The sequence below is a fragment of the Mustela nigripes genome, chromosome 9 (assembly GCF_022355385.1).
Source record: "Mustela nigripes isolate SB6536 chromosome 9, MUSNIG.SB6536, whole genome shotgun sequence".
Lineage (NCBI taxonomy): Eukaryota > Metazoa > Chordata > Mammalia > Carnivora > Mustelidae > Mustela > Mustela nigripes.
In genome coordinates, this window is record NC_081565.1 from 20075765 (window position 1) to 20102881 (window position 27117).

The 27117-nt window shown below is 42.1% G+C and overlaps 2 protein-coding genes across 5 annotated transcripts; one reads left to right on the top strand and one right to left on the bottom strand.

Moving 5' to 3' along the window:
* Positions 1 to 47: 47 nt before the first annotated feature.
* On the bottom strand, positions 48 to 18214 carry PRPF4 (pre-mRNA processing factor 4). Its single transcript, XM_059411029.1, has 14 exons — positions 18110 to 18214; positions 17260 to 17437; positions 14383 to 14569; positions 11025 to 11112; positions 10515 to 10594; positions 10256 to 10349; positions 9687 to 9781; positions 8493 to 8551; positions 7405 to 7528; positions 5933 to 6022; positions 2100 to 2222; positions 1882 to 1989; positions 1673 to 1791; positions 48 to 985 (listed from the first exon to the last, which is right to left on the bottom strand). The coding sequence occupies exons 1-14, from the start codon at positions 18134 to 18136 to the stop codon at positions 792 to 794; spliced, it is 1566 nt and encodes a 521-aa protein (XP_059267012.1). The 5' UTR covers positions 18137 to 18214; the 3' UTR covers positions 48 to 791.
* An 82-nt stretch (positions 18215 to 18296) lies between these two features.
* CDC26 (cell division cycle 26) lies at positions 18297 to 26840 on the top strand. Of its 4 annotated transcripts, XM_059411036.1 has the most exons (5): positions 18297 to 18477; positions 19142 to 19200; positions 20657 to 20766; positions 21471 to 21564; positions 25787 to 26840. In XM_059411036.1, exons 3-5 carry the CDS (start codon positions 20714 to 20716, stop codon positions 25961 to 25963), a joined length of 324 nt encoding a protein of 107 aa, XP_059267019.1. In that variant the 5' UTR covers positions 18297 to 18477; positions 19142 to 19200; positions 20657 to 20713; the 3' UTR covers positions 25964 to 26840. The 4 variants fall into 4 exon arrangements, with proteins under 4 accessions (XP_059267019.1, XP_059267016.1, XP_059267017.1 ...); XM_059411033.1 differs by lacking the exon at positions 19142 to 19200; XM_059411034.1 differs by lacking the exons at positions 18297 to 18477; positions 19142 to 19200 and adding an exon at positions 19207 to 19326.
* The last annotated feature ends 277 nt before the right edge of the window (positions 26841 to 27117 follow it).

A 27117-nucleotide genomic window follows, 5' to 3' on the forward strand; every position in this document is an offset into this window, starting at 1 on the left:
ACCCTGGCATGAAAGGTACATCCTCTGAATAATCAATACAAAGGAGGTGGCACAACAGAGATTTCATGTTTGCTTTCTAGAAATTCCATTGCCTCTTGGCACAATGGCCTAGCTTTGGGGTAACAAAAATTGCCAAACTTCGAAGCAAAATGAAAGACATTTTCGAACAGGGCAAATATTCAGTTCTGAACTTCCTGATGTGGTTAGCATTCCAAGCAAACTCAACAGGAAGAGGTAAAATCTTCTTTACTCCATCACCCTGAGCATAGCTGTGGTCCACCTCTTCGTCTCCTGTTCTCAAGGCAGAGGAAAGGTTTCCACTCTGTCAAGGCAGAGTTAACCAGTGTGTAGCAAGGAGTGCCCCTTTACTTGAGGGCTTCCAGACTACAGCTCAGCTGCGTTGCTCTGTGGGTCACATGTAGTCCTGAAGCATGTACCATGTAATGGAAAGCCAAGTTTCAAAATTAAAAAAGGAGCCAGTCACAATCCTGAGTGCTGTGAAGGAGGCAACAGGGCATTCAAATAAAAGATTAATAACCACAATGTCTACATAGTCCGTGGCAGGGCTTGAAGATGAAAATAAAATTTCAACTACGAAAGGGGTTCATCAAGACCCAGAGATTGGGCTGCCCACCTGGAGTGGAGGCTGACCTGGAAATCCAATTCTTTTGAGGGCCTATACATGGCAATTGGCAAAAAAACATGATAGAATGAAACAAATCAATTCCTTTCTTTTTTGAAAATGGCTCTTAAGGAAGAGCTTGAAGTTGGTCCTTTGTCCATGGTCTTGCCTATTCAGCCATCCAGAGCTTGAAGGTCCTGTCATATGAGCAAGTGGCTATGAGTTGCCCATCAGAAGAAATGTCTAGGCCCATCACTTTGCCTTCATGGCCAGCCAGAGTCTTCAGTGGGGACCAGCCTGGGTGGGTCCAGATCTTGGCGGTGTTATCATAAGCACCAGTGAGCAAGAAATTCCCATGGATAGCTTTAAGAGAAAAGAAGGGGAGCTGCTTGAGGAATTCAAGTATCAAGTATTTCCCCATTTGGAAAAGCCCAATATTCTCATCTACATTCCTATGAGGCCTCCAGGGAAAAAGGACTACAGACTTAAAAAATGAGTAACATTATTAAGGTCCTCTGGCTCTTTCCCTGACAATCTTTTCAGAATAACATTAAGGATTCACTGCTTAGGGCGCCTGGGTGGCTCAGTGGGTTAAGCCGCTGCCTTCCGCTCAGGTTATGATCTCAGGGTCCTGGGATCGAGTCCCGCATCGGGCTCTCTGCTCAGCAGGGAGCCTGCTTCCTCCTCTCTCTCTCTGCCTGCCTCTCTGCCTACTTGTGTTCTCTCTCTGTCGAATAAATAAATAAAATCTTAAAAAAAAAAAAAAAAAAAAAAAAAGAAAAGAAAAAGGATTCACTGCTTATAACTTTCAGGGAAAAAAATGACTCAAAGCATTTATGGAAATCTTCTTTACTTCCCAAAACAGGAAGCATGCTGTGCCATAGCTGTCCAAAAATGTGACAGAGGGAAGGAATTTGTAATGTGCTCCTTTTTCAACAGAGGCCAAATTCTCTCTTACTCTGCGTGCAAGTTAAGCTAAAGCACGGCCTGCATTCCACAGCAGTGCACTCTGTCTGTCCTGTGATTAGGCAAAACAGGAGGAACGCTTACGTTCAAACTTGACACCAGTCACTAAGTTCTGATGGGCAGGGATGGTATAGACACAACGCCGCTGTCGAAGGTCCCACACTTTGCAAGTGTTGTCACCGCTGCCGGTTGCAATGTGGTAGCTACGGATCAGACGTAGTGTCTAAGTTAGAAACAAAGGTACATTCTGACCACTAACCTTTCCCGCCCCTCAATCAATGAGTTTATTTTACCCATTGGGGGAGAAATTTATTCCATAGATTTCCTTCAGGTGGCCTTCTAGGAACATGATACACCGTCCTGTGCGCAGGTCCCAAACACGACCAAATGCATCCAGTCCCCTGACAAAATAATTTGTAAGTGACTATTTTGAATCCATTTCTCTGTGGAAGCAGGGATACGTAACAGGTGAACTACTGAACTGCCCCTGGCTAGGTGGAAGAAGGCTTACCCAGTGCCAGCCAAAGAGCCATCTTGATGGAAGGCAATGTCATATACGCCCATGCTGTGGCCTTCCTGATGCAGGATCTCTTCTTGAGCCTCCAAATCCCATAAGCGCCATGAGCGGTCATAGCTACAAAAAAATCAAACCAACAATGAACAGGCAAATACTCAGTTTCTACAATGTGTAACGTACTATAAACACCTGTAGCTTAAATTATGCTTCTGATGAGGCGCCTGCGTGGCTCAGCCGGTTAAGCACATGCCTTCAGCTCAGGTTATGATCCCGGTGTCAGGCTCTACGGCTCCGAGGGGCGCCTGTTTCTACCTCTCCCTCTGCTGCTCCCCCTGCTTGTGCTTGCTCTTTTTACTATTCATACATCCATATTAACAAAAAATTCTTTTCTGGCATAAAAAAATACCTCAACAACTAAGCAGATCTGTCTTGAGTGCTACCTGGGAAACCATGGACTTCCTACAAATTTATTTCAGTGGCTATTTTAAGAATAAAATTCTGTTAGAATGGCCCAGCAGAGACTGCTGCCGTCTTTCTCAATTCCACTGTTAAGTCTTTTCACTCACTGAGTATTTTGGGGGCCTTAAACTGGATGTTGGGGATACAAAAATCAGCCATAAGGAAACAGATCGATGCAACAGATGAGAGAGTACAGGAAGAGACTCACACATTTTTTTGTGGGTCACTTAATGTGGGTCATTTAATGAGGCCACTAAAGCAATTTCAACAGGAAAACAAAGTCTCTTCAATAACTGGTGGTAGAGAGGTGCCTGGCTGGCTCAGCTCATGGAGCACGTGACTCACCTCACGGTTGTGAGTTTGATCTCCATGTTGGGTGTGGAGATTACTTAAATAAATAAAACTTACTTTTTATTTATTTATTTACTTATTTATTTAAAGAGATAAAGTATGAGGGAGTGGGAGAGAATCTTTTTTTTTTAATTTTAGAGAGAGAGCAAAAGAGAATGCACGCATGCCATGCGCGCACAAGCAAGAGAGGGAGAGGGAAAGCGAGAAAGAAACTCCAGCAGACTCCGTGCTGAGCCTGACTCGGGGCTCAATCCCACAACCTGAAGTTCACAACCTGAGCCAAAACCAAGAGTTGGGGCGCCTGGGTGGCTCAGGTGATTAAGCATCTGCCTTTGGCTCGGGTCGTGACCCAGAGTCCTGGGATTGAGTCCCACATTGGGTTCCTTGCTTAGAGGAGCGCCTGCTTCTTCCTCTCCTTATGCCACTTCCCCCTGCTTGTGCTCTTTCTCTCTAATAAATAAAATCTTTAAAAACAAAAACAAGTCAAAATCAAGAGTCAGACGTTCAACCGACTGCATGGCCCAGAGGCCCAGGGAGAGAATCTTAAGCAGTCTCTATGCTGAGCATAGAGCCCAATATGGGGCTCAATCTCACAACCCTGAGATCATGACCTGAACCGAAATCAAGAGTCGGATGCTCAACTGAATGAGCCACTCAGGAACCCCTTAAATAGAACAAAACTTTAAAGCAAAACACTCACAACTTAACCCAAAACCAAAAAACTACACCTCAATAAACCTCAAACAAACAAATACATGGTGGTAGAACTGTGTGTAAAAATAAAGAAAAAAAAACCTCATTAAAAAAATAGGTAAAGCATCTGGGCAATGCACAGAGGACCATTTACAAATGGTCAATAAGCTGACGATAAAATACCCAATACCATGAGTCATAAGAGTAATAAAAATTAAAACTATGAAATTTCACTATGCACTTGACAGAACAGTCAAAATGGTAAAACTGACAACACAAAATGCTGGCATGGATGTGAAGCAAGCAGAATTCTGGGAATGTGAAATTTACAATGAATTTGAAAAACCAGCTGGGAGTTTTAAAAAAGTTAAACATACAGCTACTCTATGACCTAGCTACCACATCCCTGGTTATTCATTCAAGAGAAAGTAAAGAAATACATGTCTGCCAAAAACATTGCACAAGAGTATTTACGGCACCTTTATTCTGACTGACCCAAACCTGGGAACATCCCAAATCTCCATCACAGGAGAATGGATGAACTGTGGCAGAGCCATACAACTGAATACTCCTTGGCTATAAAAAGGAACTACTAATACACACGACAGAAATGATCCCCACCCCCTTTTCCCTGAGAGAGAGGGGGAAAGAGAGAGTGAGAGAGAATCTCAAGCAGGTTCCATGTCCAGCACAGAGCCTGATGTGGGGCTCAATCTCATGACCCTGGGATCATGAACTGAGCCGAAAGGAAGAGCCAGATGCTCAACTGAGCCACCGAGGTGCCCTGAAATGAATCTTAAAAACATTATGCTAAGCAAAAGAAGTTAGGCACAAACAAGTTCACAGAATATGAACAGACCAAATTAATTTACGTTCATAGAAACTGTAACAGTGGTTGCTTTAGAAGGGGAAGTCCCCTGCAAAAGGGCAGGAGGGAATTTTCCAGGATGATGGAAACAGTTCGTTGACAGGGATATGGGTTACCTGAGCATATGCATTTGAACTGTACGCTAAAAATAAATCTATTCCACGGCATGTAAATTGTATCTCAGTTAAAGAATTCTTTTTTTTTTTTCAGTTAAAGAATTCTTTAACATGGTGCCTGGGTGGCTCAGTTAAGCGTCTGACTCTTGGTTTCTGCTCAGGTGATGATTTCAGGATCTTGAGATCAGGTCCCAAATTGGGCTCTGCACTAAGCAGGAAGTCCGCTTGTCCCTCTCCCTCTGCTCCTTCCCACACCTGTGTTCTCTCTCAAACAAAAACAATCTTTAAAAGAAAAAAGATTCTCAGGTGCCTGGGTGGCTCAGTTATGTGTCTGCCTTTGGCTCAGATCATGATCCTGGAGTCCTGGGATGGGACCCTGCATGGGGCTCCCTGCTCAGTAGAAGTCAACTTCTTCCTCTCCCCTTCTCTCTCCCCCAAATAAAAATTCTTTGGGGCGCCTGGGTGGTTTAGTCAGTTAAGCGTCTGCCTTAAGCTCAGGTCATGATCCCAGGGTCCTGGGATGGAGCCCCATGTCCGACTCCCTACTCAGCAGGGAGTCTGCTTCTTGCTCTCTCTCTGCCTCTCCGCTTGCTTGTGCTCACTCTCTCAAATCAATAAATAAAATCTTTTACCAAAAAAAAAGTATTTAACAGATTCTGTCCTTAATGAAGTTGCAGAACCAGAAAGGGAGAAAATTTAATTTAAAAAAAATATATATATATTTATTTATTTGACAGATACAGATCACAAGTAGGCTGAGAGGCAGGCAGAGAGAGAGAGAGAGAGAGAGAAGGAAGCAGGCTCCCTGCTGAGCAGAGAGCCCAATGTGGGGCTCAATCCCAGGACCCTGGAATCATGGCCCGAGACGAAGGCAGAGGCTTCGACTCACTGAGCCGCCCAGGCGCCCCTAATTTTTAAGATTTTAAGTAATCTCTACATCCAATGTGGGCCTTGAACTTAAAACCCCAAGATCAAGAGCTGCATGGTGTACTGACTGAGCCAGATGCCCCAGAAAGGGAGACCAACTTGTAAGCAAAGTGATTTCAATATAATGTGCAGTGGAAAAACAAAACAAAAACAAAAACACCACTAGGACTGGTCAAGAAAGAGAACAGTGAAAATTCTAGTTTTCTGGCAATTACTGAAATTTCAGATTAACTGAAGTTTAAAAGCAAATACACTTCGCCCAAACTTTATCATATACTCTAATTCTGATTCATTGCAGCCCAAGAAAATCCTATTTGAAGATCTCTGGTCTGAAAATTTCCTTGGCAGTTAGTCGTGAGGCTTAACAGGATGCCACAGGTCTGTATGGATAGAACAGTAAGAGGATGGCTCACCAGGTGGTGCCCAAGAAACGCCCTGATGGATGCCACATTACACGAGCCACACGCACTGTATGGCCTTCAATATCCGCCACTGGTTCATCACTGAAAAAGAATCAATAGAAGGGAATAAACTATTTTATAGTCATAAATGTTCATTGAATTTATTAGCTGTTGCGACAGACACACCCATTCTGTAGATTTAAAAGGCCAAATTTTAACTAAACTCACTGTTAAAAATACAGGGCTTAAAAAAAAAAAAAAGTAGGGTTAACAATTTATGCTACTTTCTGAAGTCTTAAAAGATTTGGGGCTATTTCCTGTGCAATACTGCCCTTAGTACTTCAATACATACTATCTTGCTTTATCTCAATTCAATATGTTAATCAATGCTTAATGCTATTATCATTCAGGATTAGAGAACAATAAAGGATAATACAGCCTGACAAGCAAAATAGTCTCTACACCAAAGGAGAGCTGAGATTCTAGAAAGGAAACATATTTTGAGAGGGATGCAAAGCTACAGAAGTTTTGGTACAAGTGGATTAAAGATAAATTTGTCTCAAATTTTAGCTTGTTGAAGGATGCAAATGAAAAAAGGAGCTCCTCAACAGAGGCTTAATTTCCTTTGGTGGCCATTAAATTCTACTCCCCAGCAACCAAAGAAAAAAGAACTGAAACACCAGAGAAAGGAAGTAAACACAAACCCTAAAGAGGGCAATTAAAAAGGGAACTTTGTCAATGTGCATACATAGAGCTAATCAAAGCCCTAGGGGAACAAATATTGCTAAGTGATACAAAGCCAATTAAAACTGGCTGTGCTCAGAGGTAAGACCCTGTCTGGCAAAGAGTAGAGACTAATTAGCTCTGTACAAAAACCTGGCAGGAAAGTCGCATGTGCTTTCCCAAAGAAAGAAAATTAAGCAAGTGAATTCAGATTTCCTTTAGCCAACAAAGTGCTTTCACAAATTTCTTGGAAAACAATAATCATAAACACATTAAAAAAACCCCCAAACTGTCGTAATGGGAAAATATGTTCTAGGTAAAGGAGGATCGTGTTGGGAGGAGTCCCCACGACCTTCGTAATACTGCCTCAGAGCTTCACTGTCCTCTCCCCTGCAGTCATCTGCTGGGAGCCAATGTGCTGCCAAGAATGTTCTCTTTTAGTTCATCTACCAAACAGTGCTTCTCTCCAAGTCAGTGTATTATACAGGAGGTGTCAACAGATCTTTCTAGAATAACTGGACTGGGAAAACAATGGCTACTATGTTAGAGGGAAAAATCAAGGTGCAAAGTTAACAAATAAAAACCTGACATAACTCCTCTGGTGAGAAGAGGTCAAAGAAAGAAATTTCACATTCTATGTTCACACCAAGTTCCCCTGACTCAGACCATCTCTGAGGTTAGATGACAGATTTTCAGGTCCCAAGGATAACCAAGCAACTCTACTTTAGTAACTGCAGTATGGGCAGAAGAGTCAGGTTCACCTGTCAAGGCTCCAAAGCTTCACAGAACCATCAGCAGCACAAGAGGCCAGATTGACATCTTTTTGGTCCAAGGAAACAGTGGATTTTGGATGGAATACAATTGCTCCTACATTTGTGTTATGGCCTAAAGGAATGTAAGAAATCAAAGTTAAAGGTTTCCTACCCCTTACAATTTATGTACAGAACAGACTATGATGAGTAACACAATATACATTAGGGAACATGAGGACAAATAAGGTATTGAAGTGATTACTGAACTATTAAAAAATTTTTTAAAATTATTATTAAAATTACATCAAAAAGAGCAAAATACAACCTTCACTTTTGGTTCAGAGATTGTATAATGCCAGAATGGGGCTGAACATGAAAAAAAAAATCTGAACAGTTTGTATAAAGTCACTGTCTTTGAGCCTTGTGGTGAGAACCACCCAAGACAATTCAAATCAAGAATTAATCTTGTGTGGGGGATCTGGGTGGCTCAGTTGGTTAACCTATCTTCATTCGGCTCAGGTCACGATCCCAGGGTCCAGGGATCAAGTCTGCCATCGGGCTCCCTGCCTATCAGGGAGTCCCTCAAATAAATCTTTTAAAAGAAAAAAAAAAAAAAATCTGTGTGTATCAGGTCTGAGTGTCAGGCAGGCAGGATAGTAGAGTTTTGCTGTTTGACAGGGTTCACACTGGGAAAAAGAGTGAGATTGATTGATGAGTATGTATGTATGTGTGTATGTATGTATGTATGTACATACTGACTGACTGAGTAAAGTAACAGAAATTCATTAAGTGAAGATACAGAAAAAGCTCTCAAGAGTGAGACGGGTCCCGATAGGATTGCCCACAAGTGAAGTTTATTTATTTATTAATCTTTTAAAAAGATTTATTTATTTGAGAGAGAGCATGAGAGGGGAGAAGGTGAGGGGGGAGAAGGTTAGAGGGAGAAGCAGACTCCCCATGGAGCAGGGATCAATCCCAGGACTGATGCAGACTCAATCCCAGGACTCTGGGATCATGACCTGAGCCAAAGGCAGTCGCTTAACCAACTGAGCCACCCAAGTGCCCATGAGTGAGGTTTAAACAAGATTCTAACTCACCTCGAAGAGTGTGAAGAAGGTTGCAATCGGGAACAGACCAGAGCTTGCAAAGCCCACTCCTATCAAATATAAAGGAAAGCATCTCAGCCAGGGTTGGTCTGGGAAGGAAAAGGTACCTTGGTAACATTCCTAAAGGACAAGCTCTTCTCTCCCCCAACAAACTTCACAGTGGTACACAAAAGGAAAACTAATAGGCTTATGATTTGATGGTTTATAGAAGAAAGCTGCATCCACATCTCATGCAGCCAGATGCCTCTACAGGACTAGAGTTAATATAGTACAAGTTGCTATGCTCCCTAACGTTCTTTAGTGAAGGAAGGGAGGATGAATTAAACTATCTAAGAATAATATTAATAATGATACTACCTCCTTAAATAGAAATATTATTTTGCTGCTTACGAAGTACTTAAAATTTTTTTTAGAAGACTTTTTATTTCAGAAAACTTCCAACAAATTACTTTTATATCTAACACCTCAAATGATTCTTACAGTAGACCTGTGAGGTAAATAATGTAGGAATGACCATTTCTACTTATAAGGAAGGTAGCTGAAGCTTGGAGAGGTAGAGGGATATGAGTAGGTCCTTGGCTTTCTCCTGAACCAATCTCAATTTCTACCCTGTCAAGTAGTTCCTGTGCATACAACATAAGGAAGCTTCCCTTCTCACTAGATGGCCATGTTCCACAAAAATAACTAAATAGAGCAAAACAACAACGTTATCACATCCTAAGAGCTTTCTGCATAGGTGGTGGCAACTAGGAAATATAAAACCAGTAATTCGTGTTCACTGAGTCCTTACACATACCACACACTATTAAGGCAAAATGGTTCACAACATCATCTCACCCTGCTTTACGCTTACAGAGCATCTTGCCTAACTAAAGAAGAAAAGCTATATTGAGGTGTGGAAACCCGTCAGTCAATAAACTATGTATCTGCTCCAAAACACTAGCGTTCAGAACATGACCGACATGGCATGGATCTCTGGGGTCCCTTCAAAATAAAAGAACTGCAAAGTGCAGATTATCCTGTGTAATGTAGCGGGTGAGCACCGGAGTCTCTACTTTGGCGCGATCATGAGCAGCAGAGGTAAAGACGCATAAACGAGCATCTAAGACAAAGGCTGTTTTTTTCTTTTTTCCCTGAATCTGTCCTCCACTTAGGAAAAATATCACTGTAAAAACCGGGACTTACCAACAAGCTGTGGCCAGCATTTTGGAATTGGGACTAAAGTGGCAGTAGGAGATAGGTCGATCATCCCCAATCTGACTGCAGAAATTATTCAAAGACTTAAAAAAAGAACAAATGGTAAACATTAATAGGCTAACCCCAAAGTTTCTTGGTTTTTCCACAATAAGAACACCCAATTTTCTAGTTTTAGCCCACCCCCCCAAGATTCTTCTATATGTCTCTTGTTAAGAGGCACTTATGTTCATGGACAGAACTCCAGCAAGCTGTCTTTTAAACAAGTAGTATCATTACTTTCGCTGTCAACTCAGCGTACACAGGAAAGCCATGGAGAGAGCTAAAGTACAGCTTTGATATATTAAAAAGGAATTAAAAAGCAGAACCACAGGCCTCTGCTGAGTACCAACCAGAGTAGGTTCTTGCCACCCTAACTGATGGCTCCTCCCAAACAGCAAGTGTAAGGAGGGTGGCATAATAGTAGTTGCCTTTACCTCCCATGCGGTAGGCCACAGTAGGCCATCGAATGAGTATTTAAGAGCCCTTACTACACTGGACAATCACTGAGAGCCTCTTACCCGGAGAGATTTGTGCAACTCTTGCATCTGGGAGGTCCTGGTTGTCTCAGGAATCTCTTTATGGAGACGGGCCTCTTCTAAGCGTTTCATTGCCCTGTGGCACAGATGATTACCGTGAGCGAACAGGTTGAAAAAAGGCTTCACGTGAGTATTCCTACCACTCAATTTTCATTTAACCACAGTCTTTCTAATAGATCCTCAGTCCTTAAGAGAAAACAAGAAAAAATATGCTTCTTTCTCCTTCTAGAGGCCTCTTTACCTGGGCAGTGAATAATTAGCAATCCACAGTCTAGCGACCTTCAGGCTGTTTGGTCCTTCATGGTACCAGGTTTGCTGATACTGAAAGTGAAATTAAAAGCAGAAATGTTAAGTCTGAAGCATTCCTGCCCATCTCATGGTTGTCAATTCTCTATTTCTATTGTAACTGCCTACAAAAAAGGTGAATTAGTTCAGTAATAGGATGAAATCAGGCACGTGTGCTTTCTACTGTTTACGAGCTCTTACTAGATGACTTCCCGTTCCTTGTTAAAAGTTATACCAGGAATGCTATGTTTTTTTTTTTTTTTCCTGAATGGGAAACCCACTTATACCTACCTTCACTTACACCTACACAGGAACCACAAACAATTGCCAGTATCTATTCCTAATTCGTTGAATACTCAGACACATTCCCTTCCCTCTAGCAAAGCAAACCCTGACAAGAGAAAATGAGAGAACTAATCCCTCATTTCCTTCACTTTTGTACTGTGAAGCCAAACACATATTTTACCTCTTCTTTGGACTTCTTAGATTTCTCATCATCTTTTTTGGTCTTTTTTAAGGCATCAGTACCAACTACTGAGAGGATATTTCTTAACCTGTAACAAAAAAAGATCAGAATTTAAATGAAGTTGAGATGAGACTGTGAAGTGTGTCAAAGAAGGGAGAAAGCCTGCCCTATTCTCTCACCGTTTAAATGCCAAACAACCTTCTTTAAGAGTCAAGTTGTCATGCCTCAACTTCCAGTGTGATTTCTTTTTTTAAATTCCTTTCTTTTCTCCTTTCCTTTTCTGTAACCTCTACACCAAGTGTGAGGCTCAAACTCAACCCTAAGATTAAGAGTTGTATGCTCTTCTTTTTTTTTTTTTTTTTTTAAAGATTTTATTTATTTATTTGACAGAGAGAAATCACAAGTAGGCAGAGAGGCAGGCAGAGAGAGAGAGAGAGAGGAGGAAGCAGGCTCCCTGCTGAGCAGAGAGCCCGATGCGGGACTCGATCCCAGGACCCCGAGATCATGACCTGAGCCGAAGGCAGCGGCTTAACCACTGAGCCACCCAGGCGCCCTGTATGCTCTTCTGACTGAGCCAGCCAGGCACACCTCCAGTGTGATTTTGTTCACTGAGTCTTCTTTATTTGAAGATTCCCTAATCTGAACTATAAGCAATTACCCTATTCAATTTAAAGTCAACCAACCCCAACATTGCTACCACTTGGTCTACAAAGACAGTCAATCTTTGTTCAGTGCCACAATGTGCCGGATACGACTGAGGTGCTAAGTGTACAAAAATGACTAAGAAGCAGTTCTTGATTCCAAGTAGCATAATCATGGCAGAGGGGACGGGGTGTCAGAAAAGGTGGGTGGAAAGTACCAGGGAACCACAATACACTATACTAAGTATTATGGCAGTGATATGTCCTGGGTGCTAAGGAGGAACATAAATGAAATACCTAACCTAGGCTTGGAAAGGACCAGGAAAGGTTTCATGGAGGAGGTGTTTCGTAAACTGAGTCCTCAATTAGTAAGGTCAATAGGTCAAGAATGGAGGAGGACAGCTGAAGCAGATGGTTCAACAAATGCAGAGGTCTGAAGGTAGGAAAAGAGTGGTGAGCTTGGAATTGCAAATATTTCAGTACGGCTGCGGCATGGAGTGCCAGAGAAGGGCTGGTGTGAGAGAGGTCTGCAAATGTAAGTCGAGGCCAGGTCATAAAGAGCTCCTTATGCCTAGTAAGGAGAATTTACACATGAGAAAGATTCCGTGGGAAAGTAGAGAGAACGGGCTGAAGAGGGAATAATATAAGCACGGAAATCAACCTACTATTTAGGATCCTCTGACTCTTAATGGTGGACTGAATTAAGACAGTGGCAGGAGGGACTCAAGACGTTCACCTAAGGTCACAATAAGACAGACTTTGCTGTTGGCTGGAAGACAAACGATATAAAGAACAATAAAAGCACACCCTCTGAAAATGCTATTAAGAAAGTAACATACCACGACAGACAATATTGGAGGGGCCTACATTATAAAGGGACAGGTGATAAAAAATTCTTCTTGGACAAGGTGGTATTTAAGCTAAAATCAAAAGAATAAAAAGGCTTTAAAAGGCAAGAGAGTGGAACAAAAAGAGAAAAAGAATTAAGAGGGAAAAACAGAAAATGAGTTTGACTATTCAGGAGGACCCTTAAGGGTTCTAAGTTTAGTAAACTGGGAAAGAGTGGCATAAGAGGTTGAAGAGCATGATCAACAGTTTTTTTATTCTATGTTTAAGAAGACACTGATGAATTTTAAGTAATCAATTACACAACATGTTTGGGGCTCTTACAATGATCTAGGTGTGAAAGCAAAGAAAGTAAAGAAAAGAGGACACCCCGGAGGTACATTTTGGTATAAATCTAGAAACAGAGTTTGCTGATGGATTACAAAGGACGTGAAGCAACCAAAACCTGTGAATGGTAGTGTTAGAAGGGTGGGAAACAGATGGGTTCAACCCAGACATGTCCAATTTGAAGTACCTACAGAATATCCAGGCCACAGAGACCTGGGAATCATCAGAATATACACAGTAAATGATACCATGGGAATGGATCTGATTGCCCAGAGTGAGGGCAAAATATGGGGAAAAACTGCAATTTACGTAAAGGATGGGCAGGGAAAAAGGGGGCTTAGAAGAATTAGCCAGAGAAACAGGAGGGAAATTAAGATTTGGTTTTATGAAAGGGAGTGTTTTCAAGGAGGGAGTGGCTGACAGGGCCATTCTTATTAAAGATGAGCTAGTGACCTTAATAAAGAGTAATCTTCATGTGGCAGTGGTCAGTCAGTTGGCAGCAGGCCGAAGAGTAAATGAGAAAAAAGGCCCAAAGAGAGTCAATGCACTGAGGAATAGATGAGCCTCAAGGAAAAGGAGACCACGGCGGCAGGGGCAGACTGTCATCCATGAATCGGAGGGGCTCGTCACGTCCAGGGCTCATGGGTCACTGTTCTCCAAATGCCAGTGGCAGGCAATGGTGGCACACAGCGCCTCCTCCAACACTGGGCCCTGGTGGAGAAAGCACTGACCTGTCCACTCCCCATGTTCCACTCTTCTGGAGTACCTTTTGCAGACCTCCCCTAACGACAACCAGTCCCCTCCCATCTGGGAGTTCCCTTTTCTTTCTGTCCTTTAGCTCTTCCTGCCACCCCGCCACTTGCCCAGGGGAGCCTCCTCCTCCCTTACCCTTTTCACCCTTGTGGCCAGCCAGGCTGGGTTTGTAAGATACTGGGTTGATAAACAGTGGTTGGTGTTTTTTTTTTTCTTTTCTAATTTAAACAAGCCCAGCATTACTGGTTCTATTTAATGGACATAAGATACAGTAGAGGTTTTACAGTGATTAAATGTGCAGAATACACAAATAAAGAAAAAAATGATGAAAGGGAGAGATGAGACAGTGGACAGAGAGACAAAGATCATTATCACGCAGATGACTAGCCTGTCACTAAGAGACTCCAAACCATAAAATCACAAGGATATCATCTGAGGAAAGTGCCCCTTTTCAAAAACCACCCCCAAATACTTATCGTTATGTTTCACCACACTGACAAGGGGAACGTGCGTGTTGTCCATATTTTCAAAGTTCAACAACAAATAAAAACAAATATTTACTCAACTATTTGCACGTTAATATCTTATTCACAGTTTCTAAAGAAAAATTAATAGCAGAATAAAAAATTGGCTTACTCAGATTATGAGCTAAACTATATAAAACAACTTAGTAAGACATGGTATTAACATTATTTGAGACATTCTGTTAAGGTTTTAGCTACATGTATCAACTAAAATTTGAAAGTAGAATCTTGTGATTAAAAAAGAGAGCATAAATTCAGAAAGGGCACCTTTCTCTTCTTTCAGCAGGACCCTCTCCAAAAAGTGTGATGGGCTCCCCCAAGGCCCTAAGGCAAGCCTTGACCTCTGAGTCATCAGTGGAAACATTGATTTGCCGGGCTCGCTTTCTTCTTTCAAATTCGGCTAACACTTCGGCCTGTCGTTCACTGATGTGCTCTTCAATTTCAAACACCTCTCCTATAAAAAGAACAGGCAATATCAGCATAATCACGAGATCTTCTTCAAATGGGGGAAAATAATTTCTTACAATTGCAGTCTGTATACCCTCTAAGAACTAGTCAATTATATACTTCATAGTTTACTGATTCTCAGGTTATTAAATTGTGCCAAACACAAAAAACTAAATGACATAGCTTTAAAAGGAAGGAAAACAGCTCAAGTCATCTTTTTTTTTCTTTATACTTTAAAGATTTTATTTATTTGAGGGGCGCCTGGGTGGCTCAGTTGTTAAGGATCTGCCTTCGGCTCAGGTCATGATCCCGGGGTCCTGGGATCGAGCCCCCCATCGGGCTCCCTGCTTGCTGGGAGGCCTGCCTCTCCCTCTCCAACTCCCACTGCTTGTGTCTCTCTCTCGCTGTAAAATAAATAAATTAAATCTTAAAAAAAGAAAAAGATTTTATTTGAGAAAGCATGTGCATAAGTGCGGGGAAGAGCAGAGGTAGAGGGAGAAGCAGACTCCCCACTGAGCAGAGAGCCAATACAGGGCTCAGATCCTATGACCCTGAGATCATGATCTGAGCCAAAATCAAGTCAGATGCTTAACTGACTGAGCCATGCAGGCACCCCTCGTATCATCTTATTGTGACAACCTTACACCTAGGTACACACATAACTAAGATGAGAAAGTAAGAGTACGAAGCACCTTCAACAAATGAATTAACTAGACCTTCTATCCAGAAGATAAAATAGACATATTATTTTAACACTTGCCAAACCTATTCTCTAAAGAAGTCCCAATCTGGGACATCTACAAATATAACTAATAAACTACCATGAAAATGCTATCCCTTTACTATAGGCTTTTTTTTTTTTTTTTTTAATGTTTAGTTAGCCAACGTATAGTACATTATTAGTTTTTGGTGTAGTGTTCAACGATTCATTAGTTGCGTATAACATCCAGTGCTCATCACAACACCTGCTCTCTTTAATACCCATCACCTGGTTACCCCATCCCCTGCCCCCCCTTCCTTCTATAACCCTCAGTTTATTTCCCAGAGTCTCTCATGGTTTGTCTCCCTCTCTGATTTCTTCCCATTCAGTTTTCCCTCCCTTCCCCTCTGGTCCTCCGGGCTATTCCTATGTTTCACATATGAGTGAAACCATATAATAATTTTCTTTCTCTGCTTTACTTATTTCAATTAGCATAATTCTCTCCAGTTCCATCCATGTCTTGACTCTAGGCTTTTTGAACAATCTAGCAGTTAGTTTTAAAACCCACACTGAATACATGGTTGATTTTTTTTTTTATTTTAAAGTAGGCTTCACACCCAGTGAGGAGCCAAATGTAAGGGTAAACTCACAATCCTGCGATAAAGACCTGATCTGAGATCAAGACCTGATCTGAGATCAAGAATCAGATGTTTAACAGACTGAGCCACCCAAGCGCCTATGAATACAAGGATTTTGATGAAAAAGTGAGAATTACAGTGGCGATACAGCTTTAAAGTCATTAAAGTGCATCTATATAGAAAATAAAATGTGTGGGAGGATCAATGAGAAACTTAAGAAAAGTCCTTTCTGTAAAGAAGTCTATTCATTTTCTACTCTCTGTACTGTTTGTAAATTTCTTATGACAAACATTTACAACTTTAGAGACAATCTCAGGTCATAAGCCTCACACTGGGCTCTCAGGTGAGCGTGAAGCTTGCTTGGGATGCTTGTGCACTCTAAATAAACAGAGATACAAAGGACCATTAGTTATTGACGTGGAAAGCTAACCTCAACAGTATATCAGTGAAAAACGCAAGTTACAAAGCAACTTGTATATGTTTCATTTGTGAAAAAAATTATAATTTTTTACAGCTTTAGTAAGTTATCGGAAAGATATAGAGCCAATAAAATTTACAGGATTTTCTACTTTACACATTTCTACACTTTGATTTTTTTAGATTTACTTATCTATTTGAGAGAGAGCAGGTGTGTGCATAGGAGTGAAAGAGAGAAGCAGACTCCAGCTGAGCGGAGCCAAATGTGGGGCTTGATCCCAGGTCTCAAGACCTGAGACAGAGAGAGACAATTTAACTGACTGAGCCACCCAGGCACCCTAACACTTTGATTTCTTTCAAAATAAAAATATTACTTTTGGGGCGCCTGGGTGGCTCAGTGGGTTAAGCCTCTGCCTTTGGCTCAGGTCATGATCTCAATGTCCTGGGATCGAGCCCCACATCAGACTCTCCGTTCTGCGGGGAGCCTGCTTCCCTCTCCGTCTCTGCTTGCCTCTCTGCCCACTTGTGATGTCTCTCTGTGTCAAATATATTTTTTTAAAAAGTTTAAAAAATATTACTTTTATGATTTAAAACAGATCTTTCACTTAAAAACTGGGAAACTAAAAAGGGAAAAAATGTTACAAACCATAGTTGCTCCAAAGCAATGCCAAAACTATATTAGATCTTCAGAAGATAAATGGGATAAATTTGAATCCAAATATACACTGAATAAATTCCTGGTAAGATTACTGATGACTCAGTGGAAGAAAAACCGTATAAAAAGTTTTAACTGACAGGCTCTTTGGATGATGCTAACCAGGCAAAGGATGCCCAGGCAAAGGATGCTAACTAGACAAAGGATGGCCTTACACAGATCTAGGTCTAATTGAAATTTCTGACTATAATACAAAGATAAAGAGAGACTCACAATTTGCATCTTACCAGAGGTTATGTTAATATTCCCTGCTTCAATTCCAGCTTTAAGTCCTTCTTTTCCCAAAATCCCAGACTCTCCTTTGGCCAGACGCTCCCTCTCCTTCTCTTCCAAACTTCCATAATAGATGTGTGGTTTCTTCACAACAGGAGCAACTAAGTCATCAGGTGCCTTAGTTTTGGTTGCCTGATAAATCAAAGACAGGGATTAACCTGAGCCTTAATCTCAGTCATTTATTAGGCTCTGCTGAAGGATGGAGCTCCTCAACGGAAAGAACAAGTTGGTCAGCGGTTAAGGTATCTTCATGACTGGGGGCAGCAGGGATGGGGGTGTCTGTCAATTACTTAGGCTTTGCGGATAGGAAGAAGCTAATAAAACGAGTGAATTACGCTTGGTAAGCTTTCTACCACAGATTTGCTTTGGAACACAGTTACATCATTCCGTTGCAATCTCCTCTTGGGTTTTATGAAACTTCCAAGGCTACTGCTCATCACAGGGGAAATATCAAGGGCCGTAGGGCAATATATACGAAGTTAGAAAGCCTTACTATAATTAAGAAATGTGACGTACACATAAACTTGAGCCGAGACACTACTCCCTTCCAGAGCTCCGTTTTTGGACCAGCTGGAAGAGGTATTTATAGTTCGGGGCTGTAGTGAGAGGTGCAAATGAACTAAAGCACCGGAACGCACTTAGCGATCAGGAAAACGCTGCTCCTCTAAGGACCAAGTCTCGCAGTCTTTCACCTCCGTCCTCCACCACCTTAGCCTGCTCCCAAGCAGCCCCATCTCACAGGAACCGCTGCTCCCGCCCCCAAGCCCCTCCGTGTTCCTCGCCAGAGTGAGCTGAGATCCGTACCGTGGAGGAAGCTCGTGAGGTAGCCATGCTGAGCTCCCGAGCCGCGAAACCACAGCGAAAGCCAAGCTCTACGTTTCAGACCGTCCACCGCGCGCCCAGCAAAGCGGAAGTACGTCACGGATCGGAAATGGGCCGAGGGCCGTCGCTGCGCCGCGGGAGGCGTGGAGCATGATGGGAGTGGTAGTACGGAAGCGTCGTGGCGCGAAGAGTAGCGTGAACCGTAGAGTCTCTGAGGAAAAGCACGCGAAGACGAGGTACTGCCGGGGAGAGGCTCAAAGGACTCTGGGAAGTGTAGTCCAGTTCGCTTCACAGACGATTCGCGGTGGGTGCCGGGGTTCCGGGAAGAGGCTGAACCGGCTTGAAAAGAGGTAGGTTTGTTGAGTCCCGCGGCTCGGGGTTGAACTCCGGAGCAAATGGAGGGCTTTTCAGCCCTGACGTCGCCCCCGGCTTTCCGAGAGGCTTCCGTCCTCTTGGAGCGGAGGGCCATGAGGCCATGGAAACTCTCGCTCTGGACCCGGGGGTGCCACTCTGGAGCTGCGGAGGGAGTGCTGTTCTCCTCCGCGTCGGGAAGTTTTACCAGGGCCTTCCTCTGGGCTGAGTGAATTTTTGGTGGATTTGGGCAGTGGCGGTAGATTAAGCTCGAAGAGCCCTCTAGCGCCGAAATAAAATAAAGATCCGGGGAGGAGCCACGGCCTGCTGTTGTCTGTATTCAGACTGGTCTTTGTATCTGACTCAGAGGGAGAGAGGATGCCTGTGAGGGCGTCAGGTAGAGGGCACACCCCCAACTCTGCAGGGCCCTGTGTTCCGCTGGGGACTGGAGCAGCGGAGATGAACAAGACCAGGGCTTTGCCTTCGTGTCGGGGGTGGAGACGCTTAAAATATTGGTGTTCCTCGAGCTGGGCAGAGCCCCCTCCCCAAACCTCTGCAAGGACAATTACGATAATAAGGGCTGTTATTTATTGGGCGTTTATTAAATGCCAGATTATGTTCCAGGAACTTACAGTGCCTTACCTCGTTTACTCTATACGACAGTGTAAACAACAGGAGGAGACTAAAGTCTGGTGAAAGATGAAACTGACAGTCCAAGATCAGTGAGTGACGTGGGATTAGAATCTGTCCTCAGCCCTTTTCGCCTCTTGAGCGAGCACGTTTGCCCTTTACTCTGTACTGCCTCCCAGTGGCGAGCTTGACACAGTTTGCAGAAAAGGGACGAAAATGTAAGAAAATGTACAGCAGAGCTTTTCTCTTTTACATATCCTTTCCTTCCTTACTCTCCCCTTGGAATTTTGGCTTCCTCTACCATTTGTTTACATTGGATTTAAGTTCGTTTCTGATTTATTTAGTTTTGTGTTTTTTTTTTTTTAAGATTTTATTTTTAAGTAATCCTACATCCAACCTTGGGCTCAAACTCACAACCTGGAAATGAAGAGTCCCATGCTCCACCGACTGAGCCAGCCAGGTGCCCTAAGATACTTTCTGAAAGTATATAAAACAATATGAAATTTAATGTGCCAGTGTTGAGAACATCACCTGTTCTGTTCCAAGCTTCATGGAAGGATACATTTCTTCCTTTGTATACTTTGTAGTCTCTAGCTACGTCCTAGAAAGCTCTAATAATAATTTATACCCATACATACTTTTAAAAAAATATTATTTATTTAAATAAAAGAGGGTGTGCACATGTGCCCACGAGCCAGGGGAAGGGACTGGATCCCAGGACTTGGGGATCATGACCTGAGCCAAAGGCAGGTACCCAACCGATTGAGCCACCCAGGCACCTCCCTACAGCCCCCCCCCTTTTTTTTTCTAAGTAGGCTCCATGCCCAGTGTGGGGCTTGAACTCATGACCCTGAGATCAGGAGTCTGATGCACTATTGACTGAGCCAGCCTGGCACCCCTATAGCTGTACATACTTTAAAGGAGCTTTCATTTACATCATTCTCATTTAATCCTCACCACCTAGACAGACCCGTGTGTAAGTTTTATAGGAGGCTGACATTTATTAACCAAACTGAAGAGCTTCAACTTCATTTATAAAATAGAGGTAATTTTGCCAGCAGCACAGGGTCCCTGTGTTCAAATAAAAATGTAAAGAATAGGAATGGAAAAGTGTAGCACAGTGCTCAAGAAAAGTTCATTTCACTTTATTTGGGTGTCTCAGTTTATTCACCAGTACATGTACTCTGCTGGGTGTTACGGAGAATATAAAGATGATGCCATTAACAGGTATTAAACTCACTTGGTGAATTTCATCATCTTTAATAAAAATTGGTTCCTGTTAGCATAAGCATTATCTTTGGCTTTCAGCCTCAGGATTGTTCTTTTGAGCCTCTTGGTCTATTTGTTCTCTCTTACCTGCCTGTCTCTGCCTGCCCTTCACAAGTCAGCTAAGAGATCTCCTCCAGGAAGTCTTCCATGTCCCTGTCTACCCCCCACACCACCCAGACTGGATTGGGTGCCTGTGTGATGCCATTGCATTGTCCTCCATCTGAGTCCTTTATTAGAGTGTGTTGCAATTTTCTGTTTACGTGTTTGTTTTCCCCACAGGCTGTGACTATGCCTTTTAACTCTGGAGCAGGAGCACAAGAAGTGTTTGTTTAATGAATGACCTTTCCATTTAGGACCCGTTTAGACCCTGAGGATAACTCTGTGAATTGGTGAGTTATAGGGAGTTTTCATGAGATTTAGTAAGCTGATTTTTTAAAAATATTTTATTTATTTATTTGACAGAGAGAGAGATCACAAGTAGACAGAGAGGCAGGCAGAGAGAGAGAGAGAGGGAAGCAGGCTCCCCGCTGAGCAGAGAGCCCAATGCGGGACTCGATCCCAGGACCCTGAGATCATGACTTGAGCCGAAGGCAGCGGCTCAACCCACTGAGCCACCCAGGCGTCCCTAGTAAGCTGATTTTAAGTATTCAGGAGTGACCACAGATCTGTCACAGTTCTCATGCAGAGTTGATCTAATTTATTGGCGTATGTACTCTCCCAGTAATTATACTGAATTAAGATGTGTTATTTTAACTTTATTCTCTGAGCTAGAATAATTCTTTGGATGTGATTGAAATATAAAATTGAAGTGATTGTTGCCTAGAATTCTCTTTTTTATAGGTAGCTTGCTCTTTTTTTTTCTTGAAGACGGTTTTTTTTTTTTTGAATTGCAGAGTTATGGATCTCCATCATGTAATAATCACTCATCTAATGACTTAGAAGTGTGTGAACCCAAATGAGTCTTTTGTATCACCGTTCCTTTAGCATGCATGCTGACAAATTGATCTTGTTTTTGTAGCCAAGCTTTATCACCTCCAGTTTTTCCTCCTCTGCTATTTCTAACAGCTCATAGTTCTCTGGGTCTGGCCTTTAGTGTTGATCTCAGTATGCTACGGCGAAAACCAACCCGCCTGGAGCTGAAGCTTGATGACATTGAGGAGTTTGAGAGCATTCGAAAGGACCTGGAGGTAAGAGTACAACTTTCAAATTCTTAAGGATATTTAAAACAATAACTTTAACTTTTGAAATCCAGACCCTTTTAACCAACACCTTATTGAAACCTCTATGTGGTTGCTGGACAGGCATTTCAAACTTAATGTGTCAGTTTCCTGTGGCTTACTGTAACAAATTACCACAAACTTGGTGGTTTCAAACAACAGAAATTTATTTCTTTACCATTCTGTAGGTCAGAAATCTGAAATCAGTATCACTGGTCCCAAATCAAGGTGTCAGCAGGACCACATGCCCTCCAGAAATTGTAGAGAAGAATCTGTTCCTTGGCTCTTTCAGCTTCTCGTGGCCACATCTTTCCAATCTCTGCATCCCGGATCACATTTCTTTCTCCTGTTGCTTGCTGTCTGTGAAATCTCCCATTGTCTTCTTTTACAAGGATACATGGAATGGCATTTAGGGCCCACCCACATAATCCTGGCTAATGTCTCCATCTCAAGATCCTTATCCCATCTGCAAAGACCCTTTTCCATATAAGGCAATGTTCAGAGGTTCAGGAATTAGGTTCTGAGAGCTTTAGAAGTCACTACTCCGTCTCCTGCACTTAACATGTTAAAATAAAAGACCTCTTGATTTCTTCCTCAAGCTAGTTTCAGGTGTTCCCTGTGTCAGTATCTCTGCAGCTGCTCGAGCCAGAAACCTAGGAGTCACTCTTGAGTTCTTTTTTTTCCTTACAGTTTGGATTCACCCCATATATCTCCACGGTTACTATCTTAGTGCAAGTAACCGTCACCTCTCTCTCTGAAATTTCAGTTGCATTCTTGGTGGTCTTCCTGCTTCCATTTTTATCTTGTTAATCGATTCTACATCAGGTTTTTAGAATGAACCTTACAAATTTTCAGATCATATCATTCCCCTGCTTAAAACTCAGTGGTTTCCTGCACTTAGAATAAAATTTCAACTGCTTATTGTGGCCTACAAAATTTTGTATGTTCTGGCTCCTCAGGTTTCAACTCCTGCCATTCTTTGCCTTGGCCTCTGTACCCCAAGCATGTTGGCTTTCTATCATTTCCTTGAACACACCAAGAGGTTCATCACTCATGGCCTTTGTACATTTTGCTTTCCTCTTCTCGTCTTCACATCTGTTTAAATGTCATTTCATCAGTCTGAGAGGCTGCTTCTGACCCTATTCAGATTAGGGGAATGCCCATCCATGCTGTTCCTCCTTAGGGTTTCTCAAAGCACTTTATTTTTATTGTATTTTTTTTTTTTTTTAAGTAATATGTATGTCCAATGTGGGGTTTGAACTCACCATTCCAAGCTCAGGAGTCACATGCTCTACCAACTGAGTTAGCCAGGTGACCCAAAGCACTTTATCCTTTTATTTTTATAGCATTTATTATAATTTACAATGATTTGTTTATTGTAGCATTTACATTAGGAAACCTGATTGTAGAAATCATGTTTGTCGTCTTCACTGTTGAGTTCCCAGCCTTGGGGAAGGAGCTCATGCCTGCATTGTGGTAGAAGCTCAATATGTATTCTTCTTTAAACTATTTATTTATTTGAGAGTGATACAGAAAGAGTACAAGTTGGGGGTAGGGCAGAGGGAGAGGAAGGGAGAGAATCAGACTCCCTGCTGAGTGCAGAGCCCACTGTGGGGCTGGATCCCAGGACCCTGAGATCATGACCTGAGCAGAAGGCAGATGCTTAACTGACTGAGCCACCCAGGTACCCCATCAATATGTATTTGTTTTGGTTTTTTAAAAAAGATTTATTTGACAGACCATGAGAAAACGGACACAAACAGGGAGAGTGGGAGAAGGAGAGGGAAAAGCAGTCTTCTTGCCGATCAGAGAGCCTGATGTAGGGCTCGAACCTGAGCTGAAGGCAGATGCTTAGTGACTGAACCACCCAGGTGCCCTTCGATGTGTATTTTTAAGTGTAGCTTATCCCACAGTATTAAACGATGTCCATTAATAAGACTTAAACTCTTCATTGGCTCTGAGAATAAAGTCTAGATACCTTAGCATGGTATATAAGGTCATTTGTGGCCTAGTCCTTGCTCATTTAACTTTATCTTTACGTTATCTTCCACTGTCAGGTTATCTTCAACTTAAATCTTGGTGCATCTGCACCTTTGGTTGCCTTCACCTGAAGTGTCCTTTCACTACAATTTAACCTTTAGCTGTAATGAGTCTTATAAAGTGTTGGAATGCTGAACTTTGATTCTGCAGAATCAGCTCACTATTGAGTTAGTCTGGCTACTAAAGGCAATTATCTAGTGCGTTTGACCTGTTTTGTTTTGTTTTTTTAAAGATTTTATTTATTCATTTGACACAGAGATCACAAGTAGGCAGAAAGGCAGGCAGAGAGAGAGAGGGAAGCAGACTCCCGGCTGATGTGGGGCTTGATCCCAGGACCCTGGGATTATGACCCAAGCCGAAGGCAGAGACTTAACCCACTGAGCCACCCAGGTGCCCCTGACCTGTTTTAGAGCAACTTAGGGAGGGATAGATTTGCCTATGACTAAAATGAAATTACACCAATAGAAACTGGTATTTCATTTGTTACTGAAATTAGTTTAATTACATTTTGATGACTGGATTCTGAAACAGCAGTTGTTCATGGTGGGAAGCCTTTTAAATGATTTCATACCATTTGGACGTTCTCAGTTTCTCATGGCTTATAAAATGATAATATCCTTTGCCTTTTAACCTGTTTTCACTGAGCTATTTGTAATGTTACTTACTGGTAGTGTAGACTCACTAGAGAGTAACTCAGAAATGTCATTTTATACACACACACGTATATAAAGTAATAGTTGACTTAGTATGATACTATGACTGGCACTTAGTGCTGAGTTCATTAGTAAGTTCTGAAGAATGGGGGCAATTCCAGTGGTTAGAGGAGTCAAGCCATTCTTCTAAGGAATGCTAGATATAATATTTGTTTACTTTCTCAGAGAACATTATGTAATACCCTCTTTTGAGTCAGGTTGCAGTGGTTATGGGATAGGTTGTGAGTTCAAGCCCCAAGTTGGGTGTAGAGATTACTTAAAAACAAGATCTTAAAAAAAAAGAAGATCAAGCTCAGATACTGACTTGGTGAATTCTGCAGTCACTTGTGACTTAAGAGCCAAATCTTTTTTTTTTTTTAAAGATTTAATTAATTAATCTGTGAGAGAGTATGTGAGCAGGGGGAGGAGCAGAAGGAAGAGAAAGAATCAGCCCAAAGTCTGAGCTCCTGGAGCCCCATGCAAGGCAGGATCTCATGACACCGAGATCATGACCTGAGCTGAAATCGAGAGTTAGACACTCAACTGACTGTGCCACCCAGGTGCCCCAAGAGCCATACTTTTTACCTGAAAGCAAAACAAAAACCTCAAAATTCAGGTGTTTTGATAAGACAGCATAAAATCTTGTATTCCTGTGTTATATTTAATTTCATGGTGTCAATGAAGCTCTTAATTTCCGGTGGTTATTGCTTTACCAGTCACTTAATCTTTCCATCTATTCTCTTGAGTAACACCTTTACTGAAACACCCTTTTCTGGGTGCCTGGCTGGTGCATTAGGTAGAACATCCAACTCTTGATCTCAGGCTTGTAGGTTCAAGCCCCCTGCTGGGTGTAGAGATTACTTAAAAATAAAATCTTAAAAACAAACAAACAAACAAACAAACAAACAAAAAAACCTTCTCTCCCCCGTCTGCCAACTTATTTATCTTTTTTTTTCTAGTTTTATTGAGAAATAACTGACATACACCACTGTGTAAGTTTAAGGCGTAGCGCATGTTGGTGTAATTTACATATATTGTGAGTGATGACCACAGGAGCTTCAGCTAACATCCATCTTCTCCTCTATTATTTATTTTTCTAACTGCAATTCCCTTCTCTGAAGCTCCACCATGACACACCCAACTCCTTACCTCTTCTTTGTATCTTCTCACAGTATGGACGTTCCAGTGTCATACCATGATCACCCTATGTTGTCATTGTCTATTTACTTATTTCCCTGTTAGACTGTGACATCCAGGAGGGTAGGGGTTTTATCTTTTCTCACTACGTCCCTGTATCCCCGCTTGTCCGCTTACTATCCATTTAAACCTAGGATTTCACCTTATTGTTCTGCAGGCTGTAACACTAGCCTTCACCCTATGCCTAGTGCCTGACAGGTGCCAAATAAAGGTTTGCTAATGGAGAGAATGTTGCCTTAATCCTAAGATTTTTATACCTCCAGACCCGTAAGAAACAAAAAGAAGAAGTGGACGTCGTAGGAATCAGTGATGGAGAAGGCGCCATTGGGCTCAGCAGTGACCCCAAGAGCAGGGAGCAAATGATTAATGATCGAATTGGTTATAAACCCCAACCCAAACCCAACAATCGTTCATCTCAATTTGGAAGTTTCGAATTTTAGAGGCGGATTATCTTGCATGCCAGAGCCCTGGAATGGAGTAGAATGATGGCAGAAGTACAAACAAGATTTAGAGAACTGAGTGCTTGCAGTCAAGTAGAATGTTTTACCTCCTGCAGAGAATACTTCTGCATGAGATTACTGATGCTTAACTTTTGCTCAAGGTGGAAATCAAAACTCTAGTTTGTCTCCGGAAAATCTGACTCTATAAAACTTGTCTCATTTTTGTTTTTTAAAATAAATATATTTTTGGAAAAGTGTGCGACACCCTTAATGAAGCATAATCCTAGCACTGTTAACCCTCAGACTTTAAAAGGTAACTGCTGTGAGAGGTAACATCACTCTTCCCACCTTTATTGAGAGACTTGAAGCACAGAACACTTGCATTTGATCCCTGTCTTCTTCCAATTCATCTGTTCAGCAAGTATTTATTGAGTGCCTGTTATGTGCCAGATACTATTCTAGGCACTTAGTAACATCAGTGAACAAAATCAAAGATCCCTGCCTTTGTGGAGATTAGATTCTAGTGATTTTGTGTAAATGTGATCAAGCTGTGGGTTTCCAGAATCTGTTTACAGAATGGCTTCATAGCTAGTCTGAGTGTAATTTCGGGAGAGGGGACAGTGGAAGGAAACAGAATAATAGGAATGCTCCTAAAAGGAATTACCATCATTCCAGTTTTCCTTCCTTTTCCAACTAGCCTAAAAATTTTTCCCACTGAGGAGCCAATCGAGAGGATGATTTAGAATCAGGTCCAGGCCGCTGGGCTCGCTCAGTTGGGAGGAGCATGAGATTCGTGATCTCGGGGTCGTGACTGCAAAGCCCACTTTGGGTGTAGAGATTACTAAAAAAAAGTAAATAAAGTTAAAAAAAAAAATCATGTTCTGTTGTTTTTACCATTTAATTCAACTACAGGAACTGTCAGCTGTGATAGAAGGAATCTCTAGAATCATCAGTCCTAAAGAGACCCTTAGCAAGATTTTACCCCATCTTTCTAGGGATAGTTAAGGCTGGGTATTCAGAATGTGGAGGAGGGGTGCCTGGATGGCTCAGTTGGTTAAGTGTCTGACTTCAGCTAGGTCATGATCTCGGAGTCCTGGGGAGTCTGCTTCTCCTCCCTCTGCCCCTCTCCGTGCTCATGTGCTCTCTTCTTCTCT